At 36.1% G+C, this 24,057-nt stretch overlaps 1 protein-coding gene across 4 annotated transcripts in view; it reads left to right on the top strand.

The window, feature by feature from the left end:
• KCNMA1 (potassium calcium-activated channel subfamily M alpha 1) overlaps window positions 1–24,057 on the top strand; it is a 545,630-nt gene that overhangs the window by 239,460 nt on the left and 282,113 nt on the right. For all 4 annotated transcript variants that reach the window (XM_067299877.1, XM_067299878.1, XM_067299876.1 and 1 more), the window contains one exon: window positions 8,260–8,321. In XM_067299877.1, the coding sequence (XP_067155978.1) occupies window positions 8,260–8,321 (62 nt within the window). The remainder of the gene's footprint in view (window positions 1–8,259; window positions 8,322–24,057) is intronic.

Genomic DNA, 24,057 nt, shown 5'->3' on the forward strand with positions numbered 1-24,057 from the left:
TTATCTTTTTATTATTTTATTACTTTAGCTTTCTCTTCTCATTCGCCCACTCCAGCCCTCACTTGTTTGCATGTCCTTGTTTGCTGTTGTAAGGTGGCCCACAACAACAGATGTGCGGTTAGATAGTTTTCTTTAAAGACAAGGTGGAATTGTAAGCAGTCATTCTGGAAGATATTAAGAGAGCGTTTCATCAACGAGAAATATGATCTTGGAAACCTGTATGAAACAGAACGACCTCCTGAGAGCCCCCAGGAATTGCGACCTCATAGAGTAGAGGGGGGAAAGTGTTACTGGTAATATTTTGTACCTTTGTCTTCATCACTTCAATGATTTATACATTGGCATGGGAGGGGCCAGGTAAAGAAGGAGAACCAGAAAAACTGGAGACAGGGCAATGTGTTAAGTCCAGAGAAAAGTCAGTAGACAGCTCCACCCGGAGCATCGTACTAGGTCCTGCTGATAGACTTTGGAGATCATCACTCCTGCTTTACTCCTGGGTAGCAGGTTATACTTTTTTTTCTTTTTTTTTTTTAATTATCTGAAATGAAATTCCCTATTGCTTGCTATAAAAATATATTACATTTTATTTGTCTTGACAAACCATGTAGCTCTGAAGCCTATCTTGTTGGATGAATCAATATGAATTGCATGATTTAACACAACGCAGCTGCTTTAGTTCAGTGTCATATGTTCAAAGGGAATAATAAAGACAAACATTTAATGGAGCAAATGAGTGGAGAACACTGATTTTCAGAGCAAGCATTGCTCTAAGCATATACTGCATTATAGTAAATAACTCTATCTATATTTATAGTAACTTAAGAGGTATTAATTGCTTGGCTTTTTATATCAACTGCAGTACATAATTTCTTACCACTGATGGCTTTGCTTACATGGAATGCTTTCTGAATTTTGTTTGCAAATGGAGTATCAGTTAATGAGACATCAATTTAAGTAAGCCATTTTGACCACTGTGTGGTCTAGACTTGCTCAAGTCTTACTATTGTTACACTGTAGTAGTTGTACTGATGCTGGTGCATATTCTAGAGTCTCAAAATTAATGCTGGGATTGCCAAGCAAGCATTAAGCATTTCCTACTTCTGAAAGGTAACTTGCACCTGGTCTGTCCTTAAAAATGCAGATTTCCATTCCTAATAAACCCAGACAAGTAAATTCTGTTTGTCTATCAAAGGAATAAAACTGAATTTCATTGTTATGGTTAAAGGAAGTTTGTTTTGATATTTAAAGTACATACATTTAAAGTACATACATTTTCTTTGAAATTAGGTGGAAACAGCCTCAGGCTACTGGCAAGTTATTAATACAAACCTTGGGGTTCCAAAATCCCTGAATTAAACCAGGATGTATCTTTATTGTGTAAGAAATAATTTGTGTTCTCATTAAGTAATTCAACATACGGATGCTGATAGAGCTTTATTTTAAAGCATTTATACAAAAACCTCAGCAGTTCATTAACAGAAATCACTGTATGCATGTGGAAATTAAAATTAAGTGAAAGTCTAAAAATATTAATAAAGAACAGCTTAATACATTTGAAGCAGTGCAGTAGAGACTTATGGCTTAGTGCTGAAAAATATAAATTGTTATTGTAACCTTACCATAATAAGAATTTCAGACAGAATTCTGAAGAACAATATGCCAAAATAGATTGTCATCAGATAGAAAGATAAGGACTCTCAGGGGAACTTTTCCACCCTCTTCGCTTCCATAAAATGTTTTATTTATTTAGATTTCCTCTCCCCCCCTTCCCCAAGCTTAATAAGAACCAGTTACTCTCCAGTGCCTCTATAAACCTAGTCTTATTAAATAAAATGATTAAGCTAGAGGATGTCACATGAGATATTTCCATTCACTAGCTCCAATAGAAATCCAATGCAGTCATCTCAAAGGAATAAACTGTTCAGAAGCAAAAAAAGGTGGAGAGTGACCTATCTCATTCAGGGTACAAGTTTTCTACCCTGATGACTGGGACAGAGAAACGGGCCATAAAGAAGTGTTATGCAAGTAGCAAAAAGGACTCCTTTATGGAGGAGGTTGGTATGCTTGCCCTGAGGGCACCCCCAGACGGATGCTCGAGTGACCTCTGCTGAGTGGGAATGGTGGAGCTCCCTGCCTGCCTATGGTGCATCTGACCTATCTTCTCTCCTCCTGCCTTGCAGACATAAGAGGACTGTTTTGAAACAAAAACGTGGGGTAGAAGCACAAAATAAAATGCTAGTTTCCTCAGAGACACCAAGTTCAACATAATGCTATGTTTTGACAGAAACCTCTGTGCTGATATGCTTTTTATATGCATTTCCTTAAAAGATGTTCTTTTGAAGTTCACAATCTGAAATGTCATAGTGTGATAGTACAGTGTTTTATTGGAAAGTAAAGGAAATGTTTTATATATTTCATATAAATAAATGTATATAGAAATATGTATATGGTATCTCTTACCCTACTACTCATTTAGAAAACCAGAAAGTTTATTAAATTTGTAGGAACCATCAGAAAGAAAGAAGAAGAGGGGAAAAAAAAAATTCCCAGAACAAGACAGAAAGGGATGGAAAAAAGGAGACAGAAAGCAATTTTTAACATGCTTTTAATTTAGATTTACTTTGTAAAAGTCTTTAAGCGTTACTGATTGAGCTGCCTCTGATGGATCTTCAGCAAATATGCCAGTATAGGCATACAGATATAAAAGAGTTAGCAGAGGGAAGAGAGGGGAGAGTTTGGAAATTCAGAGTGCTGTTTGAAGCATTTTACGTGATTCTGCATCCAAACTGAGGGAATAAATGCAGCCAGATTGTAACTAATCAGAGTGGAATTCAGCTAGCGCAACAAATACCTTGGAAACTGTTTTTATTCCTGGCTTATTTTTGATTTCAGATAAGAGTTTAAAACCTCTCTATGTACACAAATAATACTTCCTTCAGGATGAATTCACAGCTTCTGTGGGATTTGTCATGGACTGAAGTGCTATTTGTTGTGGATATACATATCAAAATTTAATCCAGGGAGAACACCTGTGGTGCCAACACTTTGTTAGTAATTTAGAGGAACAGAGACTGCTATATAAGAGTACATAAATAGTCCAGATTTTCAGTATGATGTTTCTGACACATTCATTACAAGGCTGATAGGGAAAAATGGACTCCCAGGGACTTTTCCTTTAAACTCCCAATAGTTAAGGGCTGTGCCCTGAAGTGTTTGGCATTACAGGACTCCTGAAAGATTTTCTTTTCACTGTGTACTGCTTATTTTAATACCTAATGTGGAGAGGAGTTATAAGAATAAGAATGTCCATTCCCTCTTTGATTACTGCTCAGCCTCTTCAGTTCAGTGCTGTTTTGCATATCTCATTCACAGAAGGCTCAAATATTCTGGCACAATGAGAGATTGAGCAGAAGTTTCTACTGTAGAGGCTTTACACTACTCATTGCTGTGTGTGTGTTAATTATATCTGTCCTCCCACATGTGAACAGCCTTTCCATTTTTCCATGTTTCTTCAATAATGCCAGGACATTAGTTCAGTTCAGATACAGGGGAAACAGTGCCACCCGTCAGGTTATCAATATTGTTATTTTTGTTACATAGGCCTGGCCTGGGAGGTGTGCTGATCCCTCTGGAGTTATCATTCTTCATTCTAACAGTATTTTCTCAATGCCTATACTTTCCCTGCAGTTTCACTGTTTCAGTGTTTTTGTTTTTTTGCTTTCTTGTGGTTGTTCTTAATGTGTATGTGGATCTTGACATAGTCAAAGCTCTTCTGGAGCTGCTTACTTTTATGGGAAAGCATATCTTTTTTACAGTTTTTTTTTTTAAGTGGATTTTTTCTGTTTCGTTAATTTCTGCCTCAAAAGATACTGTACACTTTTGTTGAACTCTGTGGTTGGATTTTTTTTTTTTTTAAAGACTTAAGGATATGCAGCAATTATTCCATGCTTTTTCCCTCTTTCCTTTAATCAGATTGATGTTTATTTTTAACTCAATACTAAGTGCTTAGTCACTGTAGCTGCTAGCATATGACTTCACATTTCTCAATCTTAAACAAACAGCAAGTTATTATAAATTAAAAGATTCAGTCCTTCCAGAGAGGGAGAGGGAAGCTATAATGGATGTGTAGCAATAATAAAGTTGTGCCAAATGCATTGGAATAATAAACAGAGCGAGCAAGCTTTTTCTCCCCTTGGCCTAGTTAGCAAACAAGGCAATAATTCACTTATGTATATGCTTCTTTCCTTCCCTTAGATTCTAGTTGCTGGGAGTTTGGGCTATCAGTCTGTCTAGCTTTCTACCACACTTCAAAGATAGCAAAAGTTTCCAAACACAGGCGCTGGCTCCCATAAAAATCTTGCAAGGACTCAAATCTGAAAGTAGTCCTAAACTCAGTAACTTTGAGCTTTTTTTGTCTTTCTGCATCTAAATAATCAGGGTGTATTCAGCTTTTGATATGGGAATGTAGGAACAAGCTTGCATCTGAAACTATATCAAAGAGATTAGTATGACACAGAAGGAGATTAATTTTTTTGTTTGTTTTTAATATAACTCTAACCTAGTTGCTTCAGGCCCTGCTTTCTCCACACATTTGGCATATTCAAGCTCGACCTGATACCTCTGTCACTTAGTAATGGAAAAATATGTTTCTCTGCAAGCAGGATAAAGAGAGTATTTAATATTCCATTCTCTGTTGATGCCCGTTCTGTGAATTAGGGGATTATGAATTGTAATGCTAGGTGTGCGGTTTGGGGTGATAGGAGTGGGAATAAGTCTTGATTTAAAAGTAAGTATACACTGTAATAGGGGAATGATGTAGTTGTTTTGTGTCCCTATCTCACTGTTTAGAGTAGCATGGGAAACTGGACCTTCTTGCAGAATGGAGACATTTGCATTTTAATCAGTTGTATGAATTTTTGTATGAATTTTTGTAGAACATTCAGATTCCTTAAATATTTTGGAAGATCTTACCCAGGATCTATCTAACGTTAGTCAAGCACCACAGTGATATTTATTAAGAGACCAGATATGACTGCAGTGCAAGGCTGGTATATAATTACATTGTTTTTGTTCCAGAGGACTTTTTTGCCCAGTAGATGATGAGTGCATGTTGTGACCTAGGACCAGTTATGCAAAACCAAATTCCAACTTTACTTGTGGATTTTACAGAACTTCACTGTTAGTACTTTGCTCTAAAGCATGTAACATTGAATGATTGTGTTTAAAACAGATTTGGGTCAAGTGAAAACTTTCACCAAAAATTTAAGCAGTGATTTAAGTAATGTGTTCCCTGAGCTTCAACAGTTTGGTTAACTCTGTTTTCAGAAAAGATATGAAGATGTGAAAGATTTATTGATAACAAATAATTCTAGAGCTAAAGAATGTAGCAAGTTTGATTCGGATCCAAACCCAGTGGTTGTGTGTGATTTGAAATACTAGGGGGGGGAAATAAAATCAATCACATTCTCAGCAACTTAATTCTGAGGAAAAAAATTGGGCTTGGGACCACTGCTAATCATAATTCAGTGGATGTTGCCAGGTAACAATCGACAAGTTCTACTCACTGCATTTGTTTCTTACCATGCAATCAAACTCTTACTAGTTGATATGGTTTTAATAGCTCATGTCACCTTATAACACCCATACACATCCGATCAATAGTGTAGTTTAAAGAAAGCAGAATTAAACTCTAGATGTTGACACTTAAGTAATAAAAATGTTACTTGAGGGATTTTGTGCTTCACTCCTTGAATTTGACTATTGTGTCTCACTGATGTGGATGATAGAAGATCAGATAAGACACAGGTAATTGTATTCACTTAAGCAAAACATTCTTTATCAGACATTCACAAAGGAAAAAATTGTGGTGAATAAGTTATAAAAGGGATGAAAAATTAATCAAAAACAACACTCAGTTGATCAGGAGTTCAAGTATGTTCAGAATTTTTTTTACCCAATTATAGCTATGACATAATATTAAGACATTGGGTAAGTCTCTTTCTTTTATTGGGAAACATATGCATGTTTGATGATTTTGACCCTGCAAAGCTCAATGGTATGATACATAATTACAATTGTACCTTGCTTCTGGTACTGCCATTACATCATTCAGTGAAAGCTGTGAGAGTAGAGAAGCTTCCACTTTCTTGTTTCATTATGTCTGCTTAGAATTGTCACATTGCACATGCCCTTGTATTGCCTTCAGTATGAGTGCTGGGTTCCTTCCTAATATGGTAGCTTCAGAAAGAGATGTTTTAACTTATAATAGTTACTAAGAATTTTTCTTTTTTACTGTGTAGATGTTGATAGTAAGTGTCTTGCTCTTTTAAAAATGATATTTAAGTTCTTTAAATTCTAAAAAGATAATAAAATCCTTTTTCCCTGGAATCCCGATGAAAAATAATTTCCAAATCTTATAGAATATTGTTTTTTCATTTAATGGGCTAAAAGGAAAGGTCCACACAGAAAACAAACAAAATACAAACTGAGGAGAATCTTGAGAACAGAAATTTTGAAGTTAGTCTAGTAACTATAATGAAATTTGTAGCTGGAAGAGAATTTCCATGCAAATTCTTTCTCATATTTAGAAAGGAGGAGTTGCTGAATCATGGATGATTCAAGGCTCTACTGAAACAGTCTTTGAGAACGGATTTCTGTTGTTAGTCAAATGTGGTCTGATAATTTTCAGTGCAAGCTTCTAGTCCTGAAGTCAGTATTGAATGAACAAATTTTTGTTTTTTGTGTCCATCTGTTGCTTGAACAGTTGAGGTTGTCAACAAAAGTAGCAACAGTGGTGGTGGTATTCATACAGATCACTAAATCTGCTCACTCAGAACTGGAGTGACACCACTAGTGTATTTCACATATGTGATAGTCTAAAGATGTGTTAAGTTTTAGCTACTTCTGGCCTAAGTTCGTAATTTAACTGGCAGTGAGAAGCTGCATGTTCCTGGTGGTGCCAGGGTACCTGGTGGTACCCTCTGGTCTACCCAATCATGAGTGATCAGTTCTGTGGGTTTTTTTTTAAGGGACATTACTTGTAAACAGTTGTTCAAGAAGTGCCTGCTAGAAGGCTGAAAGACACTGTTTTGAAGCTGTGGACCAGCAGGTCAGATAAGAGTTGCAAGAGATGTGATTTCCTATCTGTTTCCCATCCTCAGTGCAGCAGACAGGAATCTTTTCTGATTGCTTCCAGAAGAATTATCTTCTAGGTTATAAGCAATAGTTTACCGGGTTCATGTTTTCAAGCTCTAAATTATCCAGTGGATGATATCATTAAAGAGACAAATCTTGAGCAAGAGCATCAGTAATCTCAGTCACAGTGTGTACGCAAACTATTGTTTACTTCATGATTCTTTAAGACAAAATTTGAGTGCAGAAGTTTCAGTTATGCTGTCCTGTGTAGATATGGGTCTACTTTGGATAAGATGTGAAACTAAATCTTTCCACAGTGCTGCTGAATCTTTTAAGAGTCAGTACAATGGACAATTATATTGGCTTTATGTTTGGGAGGGAGGAAAGCTGGACACAGATGGAGGTGGTTAATCCAGCTTCTGCTGTACTAGTTAGAAAGGCAAGTTCTGTCTTGATAATAAGGGCTGGAGGCCATACCTAACAAAATCATCTGGTTTAGATGGGGGGAAGAAGTTGGAAATGTGGAGCGCCTGGGTTATGTATTCTTTATTTTAGATCAAGCTGCCTCAAGCTATTGTTTTAACCTGTTTGAAAGTTGAAAATAACCTTAGTGCACAGGGGAAGGAAAATACATATTTTTACACAGCCGAATATTTATCATGTGGATTTCACATCCACGTATGTAGTGTATGTAAATAAAAATTCAGTCTAATCTGTCATTGCTCTGGGTTACCTAAAAGGAATGAGCAAATGCTTCTTGCTGTAGTCTTGAAGGATAGCTCTGGTAAAGCTACACTGTGACTTGAATGCCATGCAGTGGGGTTGCTTGTCATTTGAAATTTAAGTGTCTAGTTTAGTAGAAATTAGGATCCAGGACCTATCTGTAGACTGTATTTCCCTGAGCTGGGATTCAGCTTCTTTGTGGCTGTTCTTCAATGCAAGAAAGCATCCTATGATAATATATTGTGTTTGAAATGCAAGCAGGATTAGTTTTCATGAAGAAAATGACAGCTGAAATGAAAAGAATTCTATTTTATGATTTATTTTACCTGTCTTTTTTGTGTAAAAGCTTAAATGTTTCATTCCAACACTGTTAAGTAATTACTTTTTTCTTTTCTTTTGTAGGTTGTATTAGTCTTCGCTCTTAGTATTGGTGCTCTTGTAATATACTTCATAGATTCGTCAAAGTGAGTATTCTAATACATTTTCCTTTCCCTCCTTTCCCACAGCAATTATAAATCTTTAAATTGCTCCATTCATCTACCTCAATTCAGTGCTTTATTCTCACCGCCTGAGTGTGAAGAACTTTATAATATTGTATAGTCTTCCAAAATAATTTAGGGATGGGGAAAAAAATCTTGCATAAACTAGACTGAACTCAGTCACATCGGATCTGCAGAAAGAGTAGAGAGAGAAAAACAGTACTTCTGCATGTTGAGATTATACATACTGTTGTAAAGTTATATTTTTTTCAGTTTGGTGAGCTTATGTAGAATCTTTCAGACTCAAGACTAGGATAAGAAATACAGGGGAAGGATACTTGCCAAAAAAATACAGTTTGCAGAGGAAATCATTTTGTGTCTCAAAGACACAACACCTCTGAAAACAAAAAAAACGCTGAATGAGGTAGACAGTACAGGTATTTTATCTAGCATACCTATTCAGATTTCCAGCTCCTGAGTTTGATAGATTTCTCCCAAACTAGGGTTAGCTGTAAAAGTCTGAGAAGCATCTCAATATTTTTGGAAAGGTAATGTAGTCACATGACAGCCCTTTCATGTGGTGCTGTGTTTTTGGACAGGCAACAGAAAGTTCCACAGTGACATTTTGAGGCATACAATGCTTTAATACAAAACAATGTAACTAATAATATCCTTCCTTTGATTTCCTTGATTTCAAGATCATCATTGTCACTGGTGTAAGAGGCGAATCCGTAGCTTAACACGGAAGGACCCCATGGAGAGGGACTTAATGGAGTATTATTCTGTTGAATTCAGTTATGTAGGGAAGATGATATTCTGAAGTATCAATAGCATTTTAAAGCTCTAGGAGCGCATACCCGATGCTTTTCTCCAGACTAATTTTGGGCTTTCCTTTACTGCAACAGTTAAGATGCAGTAGGATGCTGGGACTGCTCCTTGCGAGCTCGCATAGCTGTCTGTAACAGCAGTGACTGTGTTATGAAAGCATGCTTATGTGACCCAGAAAATAAGGCATTTCACTTGTGACATCTGTAGTTATTGATGTCCAGGCAGGTGGTAGCACCAGCAAAAGGGTTCTTGAATACATGGATGTCAGCTCTATACTGTGTGAGTTTCAAGCCATGCTTTTGTAGTCTAGGTGTCTCAAGCTTAACGTAAGTAACTTGAGGTGGAGATTTTCTTTGTGGAGAGGTACTTAGTGGTGGAAAAACTCAAATTCTACCTTGAGCTACCCTTGAAGTGAGGACAAATCTTCCCCCCGTCCCTCCTTCTTCTTAGCATTATGTTAAGAGTCCTCATTCATTTTAGCCAATTTTTATTTAATATGTCGCTAGTGAAGCATGTAAGATGGTGATTTTCTGAAGATCTTTATAAAAACTTTTAAAAGCACGATGGCAAAACTAGTCCATGCCCAGCATGTCCAAGTAAAAAGTATCAAATAGAGTGAAATTTGTTTCCATTCATGTTTCAGTTTCAGACCATTGAAATACAGATATCTATTTCTGGGGGCAATTGTCTGTTGTGAAGGTAATTAAGCATATAATGATTTTCAGGCACTGTGTTCCGGAAGACTTTGTTTTCCTCAAGGACGGCAAAACTGAGAAAATTCTAGGGGGGTGTCAGATTTCTGTGGGGTGCTTAACCTTTCTGCGGGCTACCTAATTTGTGTACTGCTACCACTTACTGGCAGCTCGTTTAATGGGGACAGAAAAGCATTTTAACTGTAGGTTTCTGTAGGTTTTCAGCCAATGTTTAACTCACTACTACAGTTTACATTCAGCAACCTCAGGTCAATATGCTCTACTAGCACATATTTTCTGTTTTCTCCTTCTCACTACCTCTACCTTTCTTCCCATACACACTTCTTTTTTTTTAACAAAAGACTGTTTTTAGTTTAATTCAGGTTAAAAACCTCCCCAGATAACTCCTTGAAGTGAAAAATTTTGCTTTATTTTGTATTAGCAGCTGACCTGACATGCATTAAAGCAATGCAGAAAAAAATGTGGTGAAATAGCAGTCTATTTAAGATCCTTAAATGTGTGATAAGTGAGAATAATTCCCTTTCTTTTTCTATGAAAGCTCCACTTCCCTGTTCAAATAATGAAAAGTTCCAGTAGAATATCAGCTATATTGTACATTTTTAGTTTATAGTTAGATTATAGCTGATACAAAATTTCTAGCTGGAATGTAGAGGCTAATATACACTGTGAAAACTATCAAAAAACAAAGATATGAAAGAAAACTGATGAATTTATAGCACAAAAATGAGTCTTCATGTTTATTTTGCTTCTGCTCTTGTAAACAATGAGTAGATTAATTATGAAAATATTAGGTTTGGGGATAACAATGTTTTTTAATTTTTCTGAACCTTTTTATTAACATACATCTTTACAAAAATGGGGTTATTCTGATTTGCTGGGGTTTTATGTATACTTGACATTCACACTGTTGCTGCAAATTAAAAAATGTGCTGCAGATCAGTGGAAGATCAGATCTGCCGCTTATTTTCCTAGCGTATACTGTGACTGTGGTTTGTTTTGTTTTTTTTTTTTCCTGTGTATTTTTGAGGGCCTCTTGTGGAAAAATCAAAGTAAATTGAGAGTAAAAACACTGATAAAATGTTACAAAAACTTGGTTAATTTAATGACCAACGATCTGCAAAGATACAGAAAAATGAAGGCTTCTATAGGTCATTTACTGAGAGTTAAGATGATGATACTAGTGGTATATTTGGTATATTGCAGTGCACATTGACGGGTGTGTCTTAAAATGATGGACTTTTCATTTTCAGAGGCTGGAACAGGACCTATATTAAATTCTTTAATTATTTTTAAGAGCACCAGTTACTCTTTTTTTGACATTAAAATATAACTTGCATAAAACTCCAAAACATTGTTATCATTAAAGAGTTGTTGTCATGCAAATAGTTCTTATGAATCCAAAGAAAGGGAAAATACACTAAAAAGAAGTGTACCAAATACCTATTTTTAAGGTGACCCTCACCCGAGTGGGATGTCTCAGAACGTATATGTTCTTTTTAATGATAACATTAGCAGTCTCTTTCCATTAACTGCAGAAAAAGAAATCTCCCTAGAAAAGGCTGCCGAAAAACAAGAAAGGAAGGAAGGAGGTTATGGAAATATTCTAAGTCTTTTCTTTTTTTCCCCAGAATTTCACAGGACAAAAAGCTCTTTATTTTCTTCTGTTCTCCTCTTCCCTCCTGTAAATAAAAACTAAGCCTGCTTTTTTGATGATGCATGAGACAGAAGTGGCATCCAGGTCCAGCTTGTGTTTGTAGCAGTGGCCCTGGAAAAAGAGACAAAAACAGAGCTCCACGTTCTTTTTCGCTTAACGGCAAGCTTTATGTGAAAGTGTTAGAGGCCACTTCAGTGACCGTCTGTGCTTTACCTGTGTCAGCAGTACCGTCCCCTGTGAAAAGGCTTGTATACATGCCTGGAGAAATCCCTTAAAAGTTCATACGTAGATATCAAATAGGATGCGTAGATCAAATGGGAAATGATGGTAGTGTGGCGCTGCAGGGAAGCGTGCTGTCGCAGCTGGAAGGAGTGTTGACTAGGAGCGTTTCTGTGCCACCCAGTTCACCTCTCTGACGGAAACGCTCCCAGACAAGTGCAATGCTATCCAGGGAGATTTGGGCTTAGGAGACAGTGCAGCTTCCTCAGCATAGCACTTTCTCCGTACCAATTAGTCCTATATCTCAGCAGAGCCAATTAGCTACTGTGCATTGCTATAAAACATGTCTGTAGTAATTCTGGTTCTGGCACAAACTTAGGGATCTGTGTGCCATGCTAAATTGCAAAAAATGAGCACTGCTGTGATCAAATGCATCTGCATGAAGCTGAATTGACTTTTCAGAGTAAAAAGCAGCTGTTTACTCACCTGAAAGGTTCTGAACAAAAATCTCAAGAAACTTCATTCTTGGTGGAAAGAACGAAGGCTTTTCATTTTGAAGATTATAAGAATTATTCCAATAATCTTCAGTAAGATTATCCTGTAATGTTTACTCAGTGCCTCCACTTCTTACCTTCACCAGCTTGAATCATTATCTCGAAGTACCATAAGATATATATATATAGAACACTTTTCTTCAAAGTGAATATATATACTTTCAGTGATACATGCTAGCAGCTAATGGCAGATTTCAGTCCTTAAACTGGGAAATCATTTAGCAGAGAAAATGACTATCTTGACATACCTAGCGATTAAATCCTGGTAGGAAATGTTTCACTTATTACTAAAGACTAAACTTCTTCCTCCCTTTTTTTGTGGAATTACATTAATCAAATACTGTTATCTTGGACATTGAAATTTTTAAATACTGGAAGTAGCAGCTAAATATGGAAAATTTGCTAAAAAGATTCTGTAAATATCACTCACATAATTATTTTAATTTTCAGGTAACAAGTAACCAAATCACTGCATTTTTATTTTTAGAGACTGGTTCACTTTAATGTCTATCTTCTGGTTGTAGTTCGAATAAAACCAGAACGTTCGAATAAAACCAGAACGTTCGAATAAAACCAGAACGTTCGAATAAAACCAGAACGTTCGAATAAAAAGGCATAAGGGGCTACTTAGAAGATTTTTGATTAAGAAAGTGATCTACTTTAGTACAGAATAGCATCACATATCATAATGGTGGTTCTTTTCCAATTCATGTTTCCTTTAAAATTATTCATCATTAGTTCTTCAAAGTAAGAAAATAATGAAATCATCCCTAATTGTTAAGAGGAAAACCTGAGTCAATGTCTGTATACCCTTTAGGTGGTCCTGTAGAGTCCACTGACTGTGCTGCAGTAGAATAGAGAGCCAGGCACGTGCCAGTACTTTGCATTTTCCATGCATTTTTATAAAGAGTTTGCACAGACTCCTTCCTTCCCTAGCTCTCTTCTGTTTATCCTTCTGTTTGTAATAGCTTTGTTACAAATACATATGGAAGTACTTTTCTGAGTTTTATTGGAAATAGGCAATTCATCCTTAATGATGATGTCATTTTCGTTTGTCATCCTGACCTCTGCATACTATGCTGCACTGGTGACAGTAGAGAATAATATCTGCTTGCTGCGATCATCTTTAGGCATGATTGGTAAAAGCAGTAGCAGAGCCTCAATATTCACTAAGCTGGTAACTCGGGGCTCCCCACTTTCCCTTTCTTGGGATGGCAGTAGTGTGGAAAGTGTTTACAATGTGAATACACGTTTCCTGCTCTGGTTCTGGCTCACTGTGCTGGGCTACAATGCAATGCAATATGTAAGCATCAGTATGAGGAGCATCAGAGGAGCTTGCTTTCTAATGACCAGTTATTTCAGCCCTGTCTCTTGAAATTTGCATCACTTACTGGAGTCCTTTCATTAAAATCTCAGGTCCACATAGGAATAATAAAGCTGATCAATGACAAGATGAAAATATAGAAGCCTCACAACTTGCTTTATATGTTTCACTTGCATGTTGGGTTTTTCAGTTTTGTTTTTTGGCAATTGCATTTTCAAAGGGACCAGTGTAGTTAGTATTAAATGGCTAAATTTTCCCAATATTGTGTTGCATAATATACTTGATTAGAATAGGACATAAAAGTGCCATCTGGCAATGAGTGTAAAACAGCTGGATCTAAGAATAACAGTGGAACTGTGAATCGGAAGATTTATACACATATATACACAAACATATCAATTCATGCTGAGCCCAGAGCTTGTCCTCAACTGTTGCTTTCTTAATTAGACAGCTTTATCTCTTTTTATATATGGAAAATAGAAAAGTTAAACCTATAGGCAACTATGCTCCCCCCACCCCAACATTCAGTTTCTCTTTGTATGTTTGAGAGGATCTCAGAAATACTTGCTCCTTCTGCATATAGGTTTGATATGCAGGGAACCTAAATACTGCCTAAATGTAAATCTATCAAGTTGTCATTAAGTATACCTTAAGAAAAATGCATGTTTGTGTCATTCTTACCTTGATTTTTAAATTAATTCTTTAAAATGAGCTTTTGTGCTTTTTTGGAAATATGTCTTTTCTAGACCTTCCTTAAAAATGTCCCAAGTTCTGAAACTCAGAAAATACCCTATATATCCTCCTCATCTACAAACTCTTGCATCAATGCTGTGACAGGAGAGGGAGCACAAAGATGTATGCTTTAGCTACCACAAACTAAGGTTTGAAGGATACTGATCGTCCACCACCTTGCAAGTGAGTGAAGCAGCTTGGCTCACTTGGGATTGTATTAATTGTGAATTAATTCTTGGAGAGAATAGGATAATGAAATTTACAACAGAGTCTTAATTGTTCAGATTAATTATCTTTAGAGCTCTGTTCCAAGTTATGGTGTGCTCAGATAGTGCTCTTTGACAGAGAACCACAAAGTTAATTTCAAACATTAATCAAAGAATTTGATAAGAAAAAAGAAAACATCTTTAATTGCAAAGCTACTTTGTCATGTCTTCTGCTTAACTGCAGAGATTGACTAGTACATTATCCATTCTTCTCCTGTCTGAGTTTTATTAAATATAGAAAAAACAATACATGCAGATATTTGGCTGTATAAAAGTACACTGTCACTGAATGACACATTAATTGAATTCTTGCATACTGTCCTACATATGAAGTATTTCTAGAAAGGATTGTCCTTCTCTTTTGTAATAAAGTTTTCTCTGTTCCTTTTGGAATAGAGTTTTCTTGAACTCCATCTCATGTGGTGCCTTTCAGGTCAGTTCTTTGGCCTTGTCTTTATTATTCAGAGTGAAGCAAGGCTTTGTTACCTACTTGCTTACCAGCAGTAATAATTGCTTACCACCTGGAAACCAAGCTGTCAGGGATACTATACTAGAATGTGCTTGCCATAACAATGCAAAAATTAAATGTCTGGTTTCATGTTGTTTGGAGAATTCACACTGAGCTTTTTGCCAGTGTATGAGACTAAATTTAGGGAGAATGCATTGGAAATATTCTATTTGAGAGATTTCCTGTGTGACTGTGCAAGGAGAAAAGTGTCATTAGCAAAGCCACTAATGTTCTTTTGGAATGGTTTGCTAGCAAAATTATTTCTTTCCTGTGTGACATTTTATTTCATATACTCATGAACTCAGTTATTATGTGGGAATATTTGAGGATAAGTTGTATTTGTGTAGCATGTTTGGCTTTGCTGCGTGTTTGCTACTGTTACCATCTTGTCTTGTGAAAGATAATTGGTTAAAATGTTTTATAAAAATCCTACAAGCCTGATGAGGATTATTTATTTAAATGTAGTACAAATATAACCTGTCACTGCCCTGGAGAACTCGCATCTTTCTTGTGTATTTCTTTAGACTATGTTACCCATTTTAAAGATATGTCTGAGGTACGAAGTTTAACTAGATAGATGATTAAGTCTGTGTCAAATATTTTTAGATACCAGTGTCCTATTTCCACTACAGATCATTCAGGTTTTCCACATTACCTGCGCTTATCTGCAGAACGCTGTGATGACTCTTTCTCGGTTTCATAGTTCTAGGAAAAAAGCAATTGAAATTTCAGTTTTAAATTAGACAATATTGGGCAGCTGCATCTGAATTTCAAGTGAATCTCAATGACCTGACATGACTTACAAGAAAATCAACATATGTCTAAGATGCCCAGAAATACAGCTCTCAGTAGAGAAATTTCAATGTTTTGATCTCTGATTTTCTTATTTCACAAAATATTCTAATAAATTTTATTATAAGCTTAAGGTGACAGTTTGGTTCATTTCATAAATGGTTCATAAATGTTTTGAATGTAATTTTCTTTTAGGTATATGTCTTGCAGTTTTAAGAGAATGCTGCTGTTTTCCACTCCAGTGACCAGCTTTAGAGCTATGCAGTACCATTTTGCTCAGGACATCTCTTGTAGTTCAGGCTCCTTTGTTATTGAAGTATTACATTTACCAGTATATTAAGTGCATACAGATTCTGTGTAGCATTTCAGTCCTCATATGTGAGGACTTAAGTAGGGCTTAAATTATACTAAGCTTTGTGCCTCCTCTTCCTATTTATAGTGAAATTTATTTTTATGCAAAATATCTTAATTATGTTCATAAAACTTTTTTGACTTACTGCACTCATTAACCCACACTAAATACTCTTTGGAACATTCCTTCATACTTTCAAGTGTACACTACAGTTGTTTCTTTTTTTGTGATGCATGAGTAGAGATGAAGAAGCTGACTTTAATTCTGGGATCTGGTTCAAGGAAATGTTATTATATGATATTTACCATTGCTCAAATTGCTAAAATTACAATGATCTGTATCTTGACAAGTAGATTAAAAAAGAATTATTCCCTACATAATGAGAATTCTTGGGAAATAATACAGATGCTCTCATGCAGACTATCCAAATACCCCGTGGTACCTTGCAGCCAGTCTCCTTGTCAATTTTGATTATTGTTGTTATTGTTCTTCTTTATTTGGTTAATACTCCAGCAACTCTTGGCACTTGCTTTAAGCTGATAAATTTTGTCCCATGCTGAAGTAAATCTGGTTGGATTTGTTCTCCCCACCTCTACTCTATAAAAATAGGAAAAAATAAGAAGTTAATTCCTAAAACCATCTCTCAATTTTATTAATTGCTCAGTAGTCTGAGTGACAGGTGTCACTTTTTGGTTCTGATGTAAAGAAAATTTAGGTTAAATATGTAAATGAAAATCTATTGAGTCATTACTTTCAAATCACTTAGTCTTTACTATTATTTCACGCACATCTCTAAAGACTGATTAAGACTGATTAACCATGCTGTTCCTACTGCTGATTTCTGGGAAATGACAAAATATAATGTTTACAAAGACTCAGTCAACACCCTTTACGTTGATATAGCATCAAATTATTTTTTTCAGTCATGGGTAAGGCCAGATAAAGCTCATTTTATCTTTACTGTTTTTGTAATAGGTAACCATGTGTACACCATTGTGGATTTAATTGAAAAGTGATATGCAGAAGAAAAACCTTGTCTATGAACTAATTTTCTGTGGTGATGTGCAGAGAGTTTCACAGGAAAGTGTCCATAGCCAAGGCTCAGTGGTCATTACTGCTTTTGCAACAGGATGCTGCAGTTGAAGTGGGTAGGCAATGCAATGCATGGCCTCTGCAGGCAGTTCAATACCAGAAAGATGCAAAGCCCTTGGTAGGTATGGATGGGGTTAACCATGAGTAAAATCCAGCAACAACAGTGCTGTGATTATTATATGGCAAAAAGCAAAAGAAAAAAGCTAGAAAGTGGGGAAAAAACAAATAATTATTCTGTCCTTTGTGTTACTAAGTACTTAGCTGCCCAGGTCAAAGGCAGAACCACATTGCATGAAATACTGTATGTACACAGAAGGAACACAAATGTTTGCAAGATTTTGAAACTTCAGTAATGGTAGCATTTGAAATCTCTCGCATGACATGAATTGGGGTATGAGAAATGGCAGAAGAAATTTCAAGGGCAGTTACACAATTAATTGTGTGAACATAGATAATGCATGACAAGATGCATTTTCTCTTGCATGACAGCAGATTTTTTTTTCTCTGATTTCTTTTTTTAGGATTAGCTATGATTGAGTTTCCTGGGGTTATTGGTAGAAATCTGTCCCTGTGATACAGCAACCAATGATTATAGGTGTTGTCTTTCTTAAATTATTCAAAAAGTTGAATATAATACAAGGTGTACGTGTGCAATTTAGATGCATATTTTCTGTGCTATCCATCCTTAGTTTGGTGTTTGTATTGGTTCTCAGACATGCTTATTCAAAGACTTTAAGTTTGGTAAATTATAGGTGGATTAAATTTGTAAAAGACTACTTGAGTAACCCTTCCAGTCTACTTATGGGTGGAGGAAGACTGTAAAAATTCTTCATAAATTTTTCTAGTAGTCTCCAACTAGTTTATTATTATAAATAGAGATAATTCTTCTGTATGTGCTTATCACATTGATGAATCAACATTGGATTACAATGATTTTCGCTAGTTGTACATAATCACTGGGTAGGCAATATGCAAATATCCTGTTTTCTCCAGGCAAAACAATACAACGAAATTTCTATTAATCAGTGACAGTAGATTGTGGTTGTTCAGTAGTCTTTATAAATTCTAATTCATTGTTGAAAATGAGTAAATGAGAAATATTTTGGATAGACTTGGGATAAAATGGCCCCTAAAATGTTTCCTTGTATAATAATTGGCAAAGTGAGCCTTTTGGGAAACATTGGTTACTAATTTTTCTGCTTAGTGTTGTTCAGAATTTTTTATTAATAATGTTACATAATCCTGATGGTGGGATAAATTGCAATAGCATAAATTTTCTGAAATGTTAGGCTTTATAAAATATTGCAATATGATTGACATTTCTGAAATATAACGTCAAGTGGATGAATGATAGATAATGTTATACCATGGTGATGGTATAGCATCAAATTTAATAAATAAACTAAAAAATCAGTAAATTAAGCTGTGGTATAAAATATGTATCTATTATGTATATGCAGTTCTGCAAATAAGCCATTATCATCTTCTACTTGGTTTGTTTTCCATATTTTACTGATCAGTTTATATTTCAACAAGTAACTTTACTTTAACTGTCTTGATGTAGAACCACAGAGCAGCTGAGGCTAGAAGGGACCTCTGGAGATCATCTAGCCCAAGCCTCCTGCTCAAAGCAGGGTCACCTACAGCAGGTTGCTCAGGGCCATGTCCAGTTGGGTGTTGAATATCTCCAAGGATGGAGACTCCACGACCTCCCTGGGCAACCTGTTCCGGTGTTCAACTACCCTCTCCGTTTAAAAACAAAACAAAACAAAAAAACAAAAAAACCCCCCCTTATACTAAATGGAATTTTCTGTATTTCAGTTTGTGACTCTTTCCTCTTGTCCTTTCACTCAATACCACTGAGAAGAGTCTGGCTCCATCTTTTTTATTCCCCCCCATCAGGTATTTATACATATTGATCAGATCCCCCTGAGCCTGCTCTTCTCCAGGCTGAACAGTCCCAGCTCTCTCAGCCTCTGCTTGTATGAGAGATTTTCCAGTCCTTAGTCATTCCTGTGGCCCTTTGTTGGACTTGCTGCGGTAGCTCCATGTCTCTCTTGTATTGGGGAGCCCAGTGCTGGACCCAGCACCCCAGGTGCGTCTCACCAGTGTTGAGTAGAGGGGATCTGCTGGCAACACTGCTGGACTTAATGCAGCCCTGGAGATGGTTGGCCTTCTCTGCTGCAAGGGCACATTACCAGCTCATGGCCAAATTGTCCACCAGGACCCCCTGGTCTTTTTCTCCAAATCTGCTTTCCAGCTGCAGCCAGATGCATGCTAAGTAATCTTTGAGTTCCAAGCCTGCGTCATTTTGTTATTCCAAAAATAGTTAGTTAATTTTAAATAACCTAACTTTATACATACGGTGATATTTAGTGACTTTATTTGCATGAATATGTTGCCAGATAGGCCTCTTGTGTAAATACATGTCACTTGATTTAATAGTGTTTATACTGAAAATAGCAAGTTTAAGAGTTTGTTCTTCATAATGCTAGGTCCTCATTTTTCATGAGCAAATTCTTGTACCCTTTAAAATTGCAGTCTCTCTTAGAATATTAGCTGGACAAATGAGAGTATCGTATTTCAAGAATCAGGTCCAAATTTTTTTTAAGGGCTAGATGGAATTTGCTAATGGGTTTTGAAGCACTTTGTTATTAGTTTTTCTTTACCCAATTTGCACTGAATAGTCAGAAATTTGGTTTTGATATGGAAAAAAATATCTGTATCGCAGGCATTGGCAGGTGGGTGTGACATGTTGCTTTCTGTAGTTTACCTTTTTTAAGGAAGAAGAATGGAAGAAATTCAGCTCTAAATTAGGTGTTTTCTTGTTTAACACCTATTTTAGCTATATATCCACATTACAAGGCTGAGTTTCAGTGAAGCCAGACTTTTATACTGAAAACCTTGCTTCATTATTTTTGTGGGAGGAAAGGAAAAAATCATTAACAGCAGTGGAGTTTCTAGTCTAACGCCAGTAGGATATCTGAACCCTTGGTAAGGCCTCAGAGCATGTTTGGTTTTCTACACCATCCTTTGAGAAATATGTAGATAAACTAAAGAGAGATTCTGCAGAAATCAAGAGTTTTAAAAAGTTTTAAAACATTTAAATTCAAAAGTTTAGGAAACTTCTTGTGATGGATAAGTTAAAGGAATGAGGAGTGGTTGAAACAAAACCTCCACCTTGGGATGGAAAGAGAGCAGACATAACAACAGTATTCCACTATGTAAATGGAAGCATAACCAACAGTGTTCTCCATGGTGACTGGAGAAACTATAGAATCTGTATAATTTATAACTGTGATGATTTAGTCTGTATATTAAGAAAAATTTGATAGTTGTGACAATGGTGGAAAAGATAACCTATGACGGTTGTGGAATTTCCTGCAAAAGCAGCTTTTAAGAAAAGATGGTAAAATAACTGTTAGCTCAGTTTTACATATACTTGGTGATACTGTGGTTGGTAGGAGGTTGGGCTTACTGGACTTATTGATATCCCTTCCATTCCTTCATTTCTATGATTCTATAATTTAGTGATAATTTCCAGCTGAGGTCCATGCTCAGAACCTAAATTTCCCATTTTATTACCATTTTTACCTACCTAGTTTCCATTCAGATAAGTAGGTAGCAATTTGGGCTCTCGGACTAAATTAGTCTCCTCCCACTTTAACATACTAATTAATTGGGTTTTGTACAGTAGAGGGGGTTTCCTGACAGTCAAGACCCTTTCCTGACTTTCTTTTTTTCTTCCTCTCTTTTCCCTCATGAGCCTTTCTTGAGAATTCAATGTTTTCTCTTCTCTTTAATCTCCCTAAAATGCAGGCCTGAGATGCCAATTCTTTTTTGTTTTTTCATGTCTCTTCCTTCATTTTTTCTCTTTATTGCTTTCTTTCTCTTTCAATATGAGATGATAGGTTTTCTCTGTCAAAAGAAAGTGGAGTACAGAAGTATCCTTTTTTTCATATAATGATTTTTTTACAAATAAATCTTAAAATTGTAATGCTTACACACAGATTGGAACTTAGGGACTTACTGTCTGTTTTCTCCTGGCACAGTTGTGCTGACATACGTAGCTTGCCCAGAAAATTCATCATTCCAGCACGGAATAATAAAACAAGAAAGGTATACCTAGAAGCGCCTCAATAATACTACAGATGCTTTAATGTGTAACACCTGGTAAAATCCAACACAAAATATCTTCCCAGTGTCATGAAAGGGTCATTACCCATCTTTTAATGTTCTATTTGACTGACAGAAGTATGACTTCCATAACTTACAATTCCACAGCTTTGAAAAAATAATGATCCAGTGGTCAGATAAGGATCTTCACTGTTTACATTTTTGTCTAGTGTTTTTTTTTGTTTTTGTTTGTTTGTTGTAGAAAATGGTAATTTGTATAACTCATGTTTTTCTTTATTAGCCTGGTGCTTAAACTCTGTTGTTCTAGTGCTACAGCATAATGGATTGTTAATGTTTAATCTTGAATATATTTAAACTTCGACTATCTTGATTAAAAAGTAGCTTTTCTAGCAGCACTTTGGCTATGCTTACTAAGGAAAATTGGAAGGAGCTGTTATAGTAGTCTCACTGCTGAAGAATCTTTCTTTAATCTTTTTTGGACTTTACCCTTTTTGAGGAGCTACATAAATTTGATGAATTCTGGCTTGGCTAATTTCTCCAGTGTCTCTTGACTTACCATAATAGCTAAATTAAGTAGTTTGGATGAGTTTTGACCCATCCGAGAAAGTTAATTCAATGTGTTGCTTGAAATATTTTGAAAATGATGGTATCCTTTAATGTAGTTTACTTTTGTTGGAGAGCATAAAGAAATATTGCCATTTTCTATCATATGATCTTTCTTTATCAAATAGTTTTCTGCTTCCACCAAAAGGATGAAGGAAGTTGTGTCACATTCTATTACTCAAGTTCTTTTTCAGTGATAGCAGCATGTGTGTCCTGTCTAACATAAGCTTCACTCTTTCACCACAGTGTAGGCTGTGCTGCTCATCTTTTGGGAAGATTCTAATGAATCTTTTTTTCCCCAGGTTTCTCAAGTCTGAGTGGCAGCTTCTGCAGTTCTTTCTGTTTGGTTTCCTTGTCATTAATTGGTCTTCATTCAAATTAGCTCCATATTTGCACACTTTTAAAATCTATTATATTAAAATTCCTCTATATTCATTGTTAAACCAGCCTTTTTAGAGGTCTTTGAGTGCTGCTGTAAGGATAATCTGTTATCTTGCTCACTTGATCTAAGACAAAGATGTTTCAGTTACAAATACCCTGTCTTTGCAATGTCACTGGCATGAGATGTTCTTGATTCCTGCTGTTTGTCTTATAATCGTGTTTCTGCTCTTTGCCTTCCTTTTATCATACTTCTCCCCTGAAACAAAATTCAAATATTCCCTCACAAATTCCTCAATTTTGTTCATGCAGTTTTTTTTACTGGGTAAGCTCTGAACAGTGCCGGAATAAGCCATATTACATTATGAAAGATGTGGTCCTCTGTATAACTCTATCTACTACAGATAATACCTGCCCAAACTACACCTGTCATAGCGCAATGCTTTTGCAGAGAAATGAAGTTAAATTTTTGAACTGATTTAAGGTGAAGTACAGTCACGCAAAATATGATGAATGAAATCAAACAGACAATCCCCAAAACATTTAACTTAGACTTGCCTGAAGAAAAAAAAAATCCTGGAAAAACAAAGTCTGTTTTTGGAAATACAAGTTTTATAGAAACTTCATGAGCTTGTTTCCCCTTTTCATTTTATAGTGTGCATCTACTAGAGCCACTCTGTGTCATTATCCCTCTAACTTTTCAAAGCATTGTCTGGAGTTTCAACTTTACAAATCACGTGGATAAAAATCTGCAGGGGTTTGCTACTCAAACAACTCTTCTGTAAGCAGCCATCAACCTAGAAGGATGTAGTGTAGGTGTCTGCACTGAGTAGTCTGAGCCATGAAGCCCTGTTTACTGTAGCCAAATATGCTGCTTTACTGTGCTGCATCCGCACATGTTAGCTTTGGCTTTCCAAATTCTGTTTTTGAGGTGGGCCTGAAATTGCTTTAACTCAGGCTGGCTGAGTGATTACGTTTCTTAACTTCTTTCAAAACAAAATTGGGCCTGATACTGGTCACTGCTTATGTGCTTTCTGAGAGATGCCGAATATCCTTTTCAGATTTAGTATACTCAGGAGTTTATGCAATTAAATGCAACTGGTAGAATTTCAGAGGAATGGAGGAGAGGAGTGAAGTTATGTAGGTTGTGTAAGAATAAGCCATCAGATAGTTGAATGATGAGGAACTCGGGAAAAGGAAAGTAAATTTCAAATAAATGTTGAATGGAGGACTCAGTAAATTTACTTTTCAGAAGCTTGATGCTGCATACACACATGTATGTGATGCAATCTTGGTAATCATTTAGAAAATCTTGGTTATAAACATTGGGTCTAAATTTGCCTTTAGCGTGTTTTCTTCTTGAGTTGGTAAGAATGGGATGATTGGTCCATACATGAACTCTAATATTTGTGTATACATTCATGAAATTGGAATGTCGAAATCTCAGTGTTTTCATATATCTACCCCTTTCCTCTGAAAAGCATCCTAGCATGAAAAAGCTGAGTTAAGCTAATATTTCTGGATGCTAGAAATTCCCTAAGAATGCCTGGAACATTTTTAGAAAATTTT

Source organism: Apteryx mantelli, chromosome 7, assembly GCF_036417845.1.
Source record: "Apteryx mantelli isolate bAptMan1 chromosome 7, bAptMan1.hap1, whole genome shotgun sequence".
Taxonomy (NCBI): Eukaryota; Metazoa; Chordata; class Aves; order Apterygiformes; family Apterygidae; genus Apteryx; species Apteryx mantelli.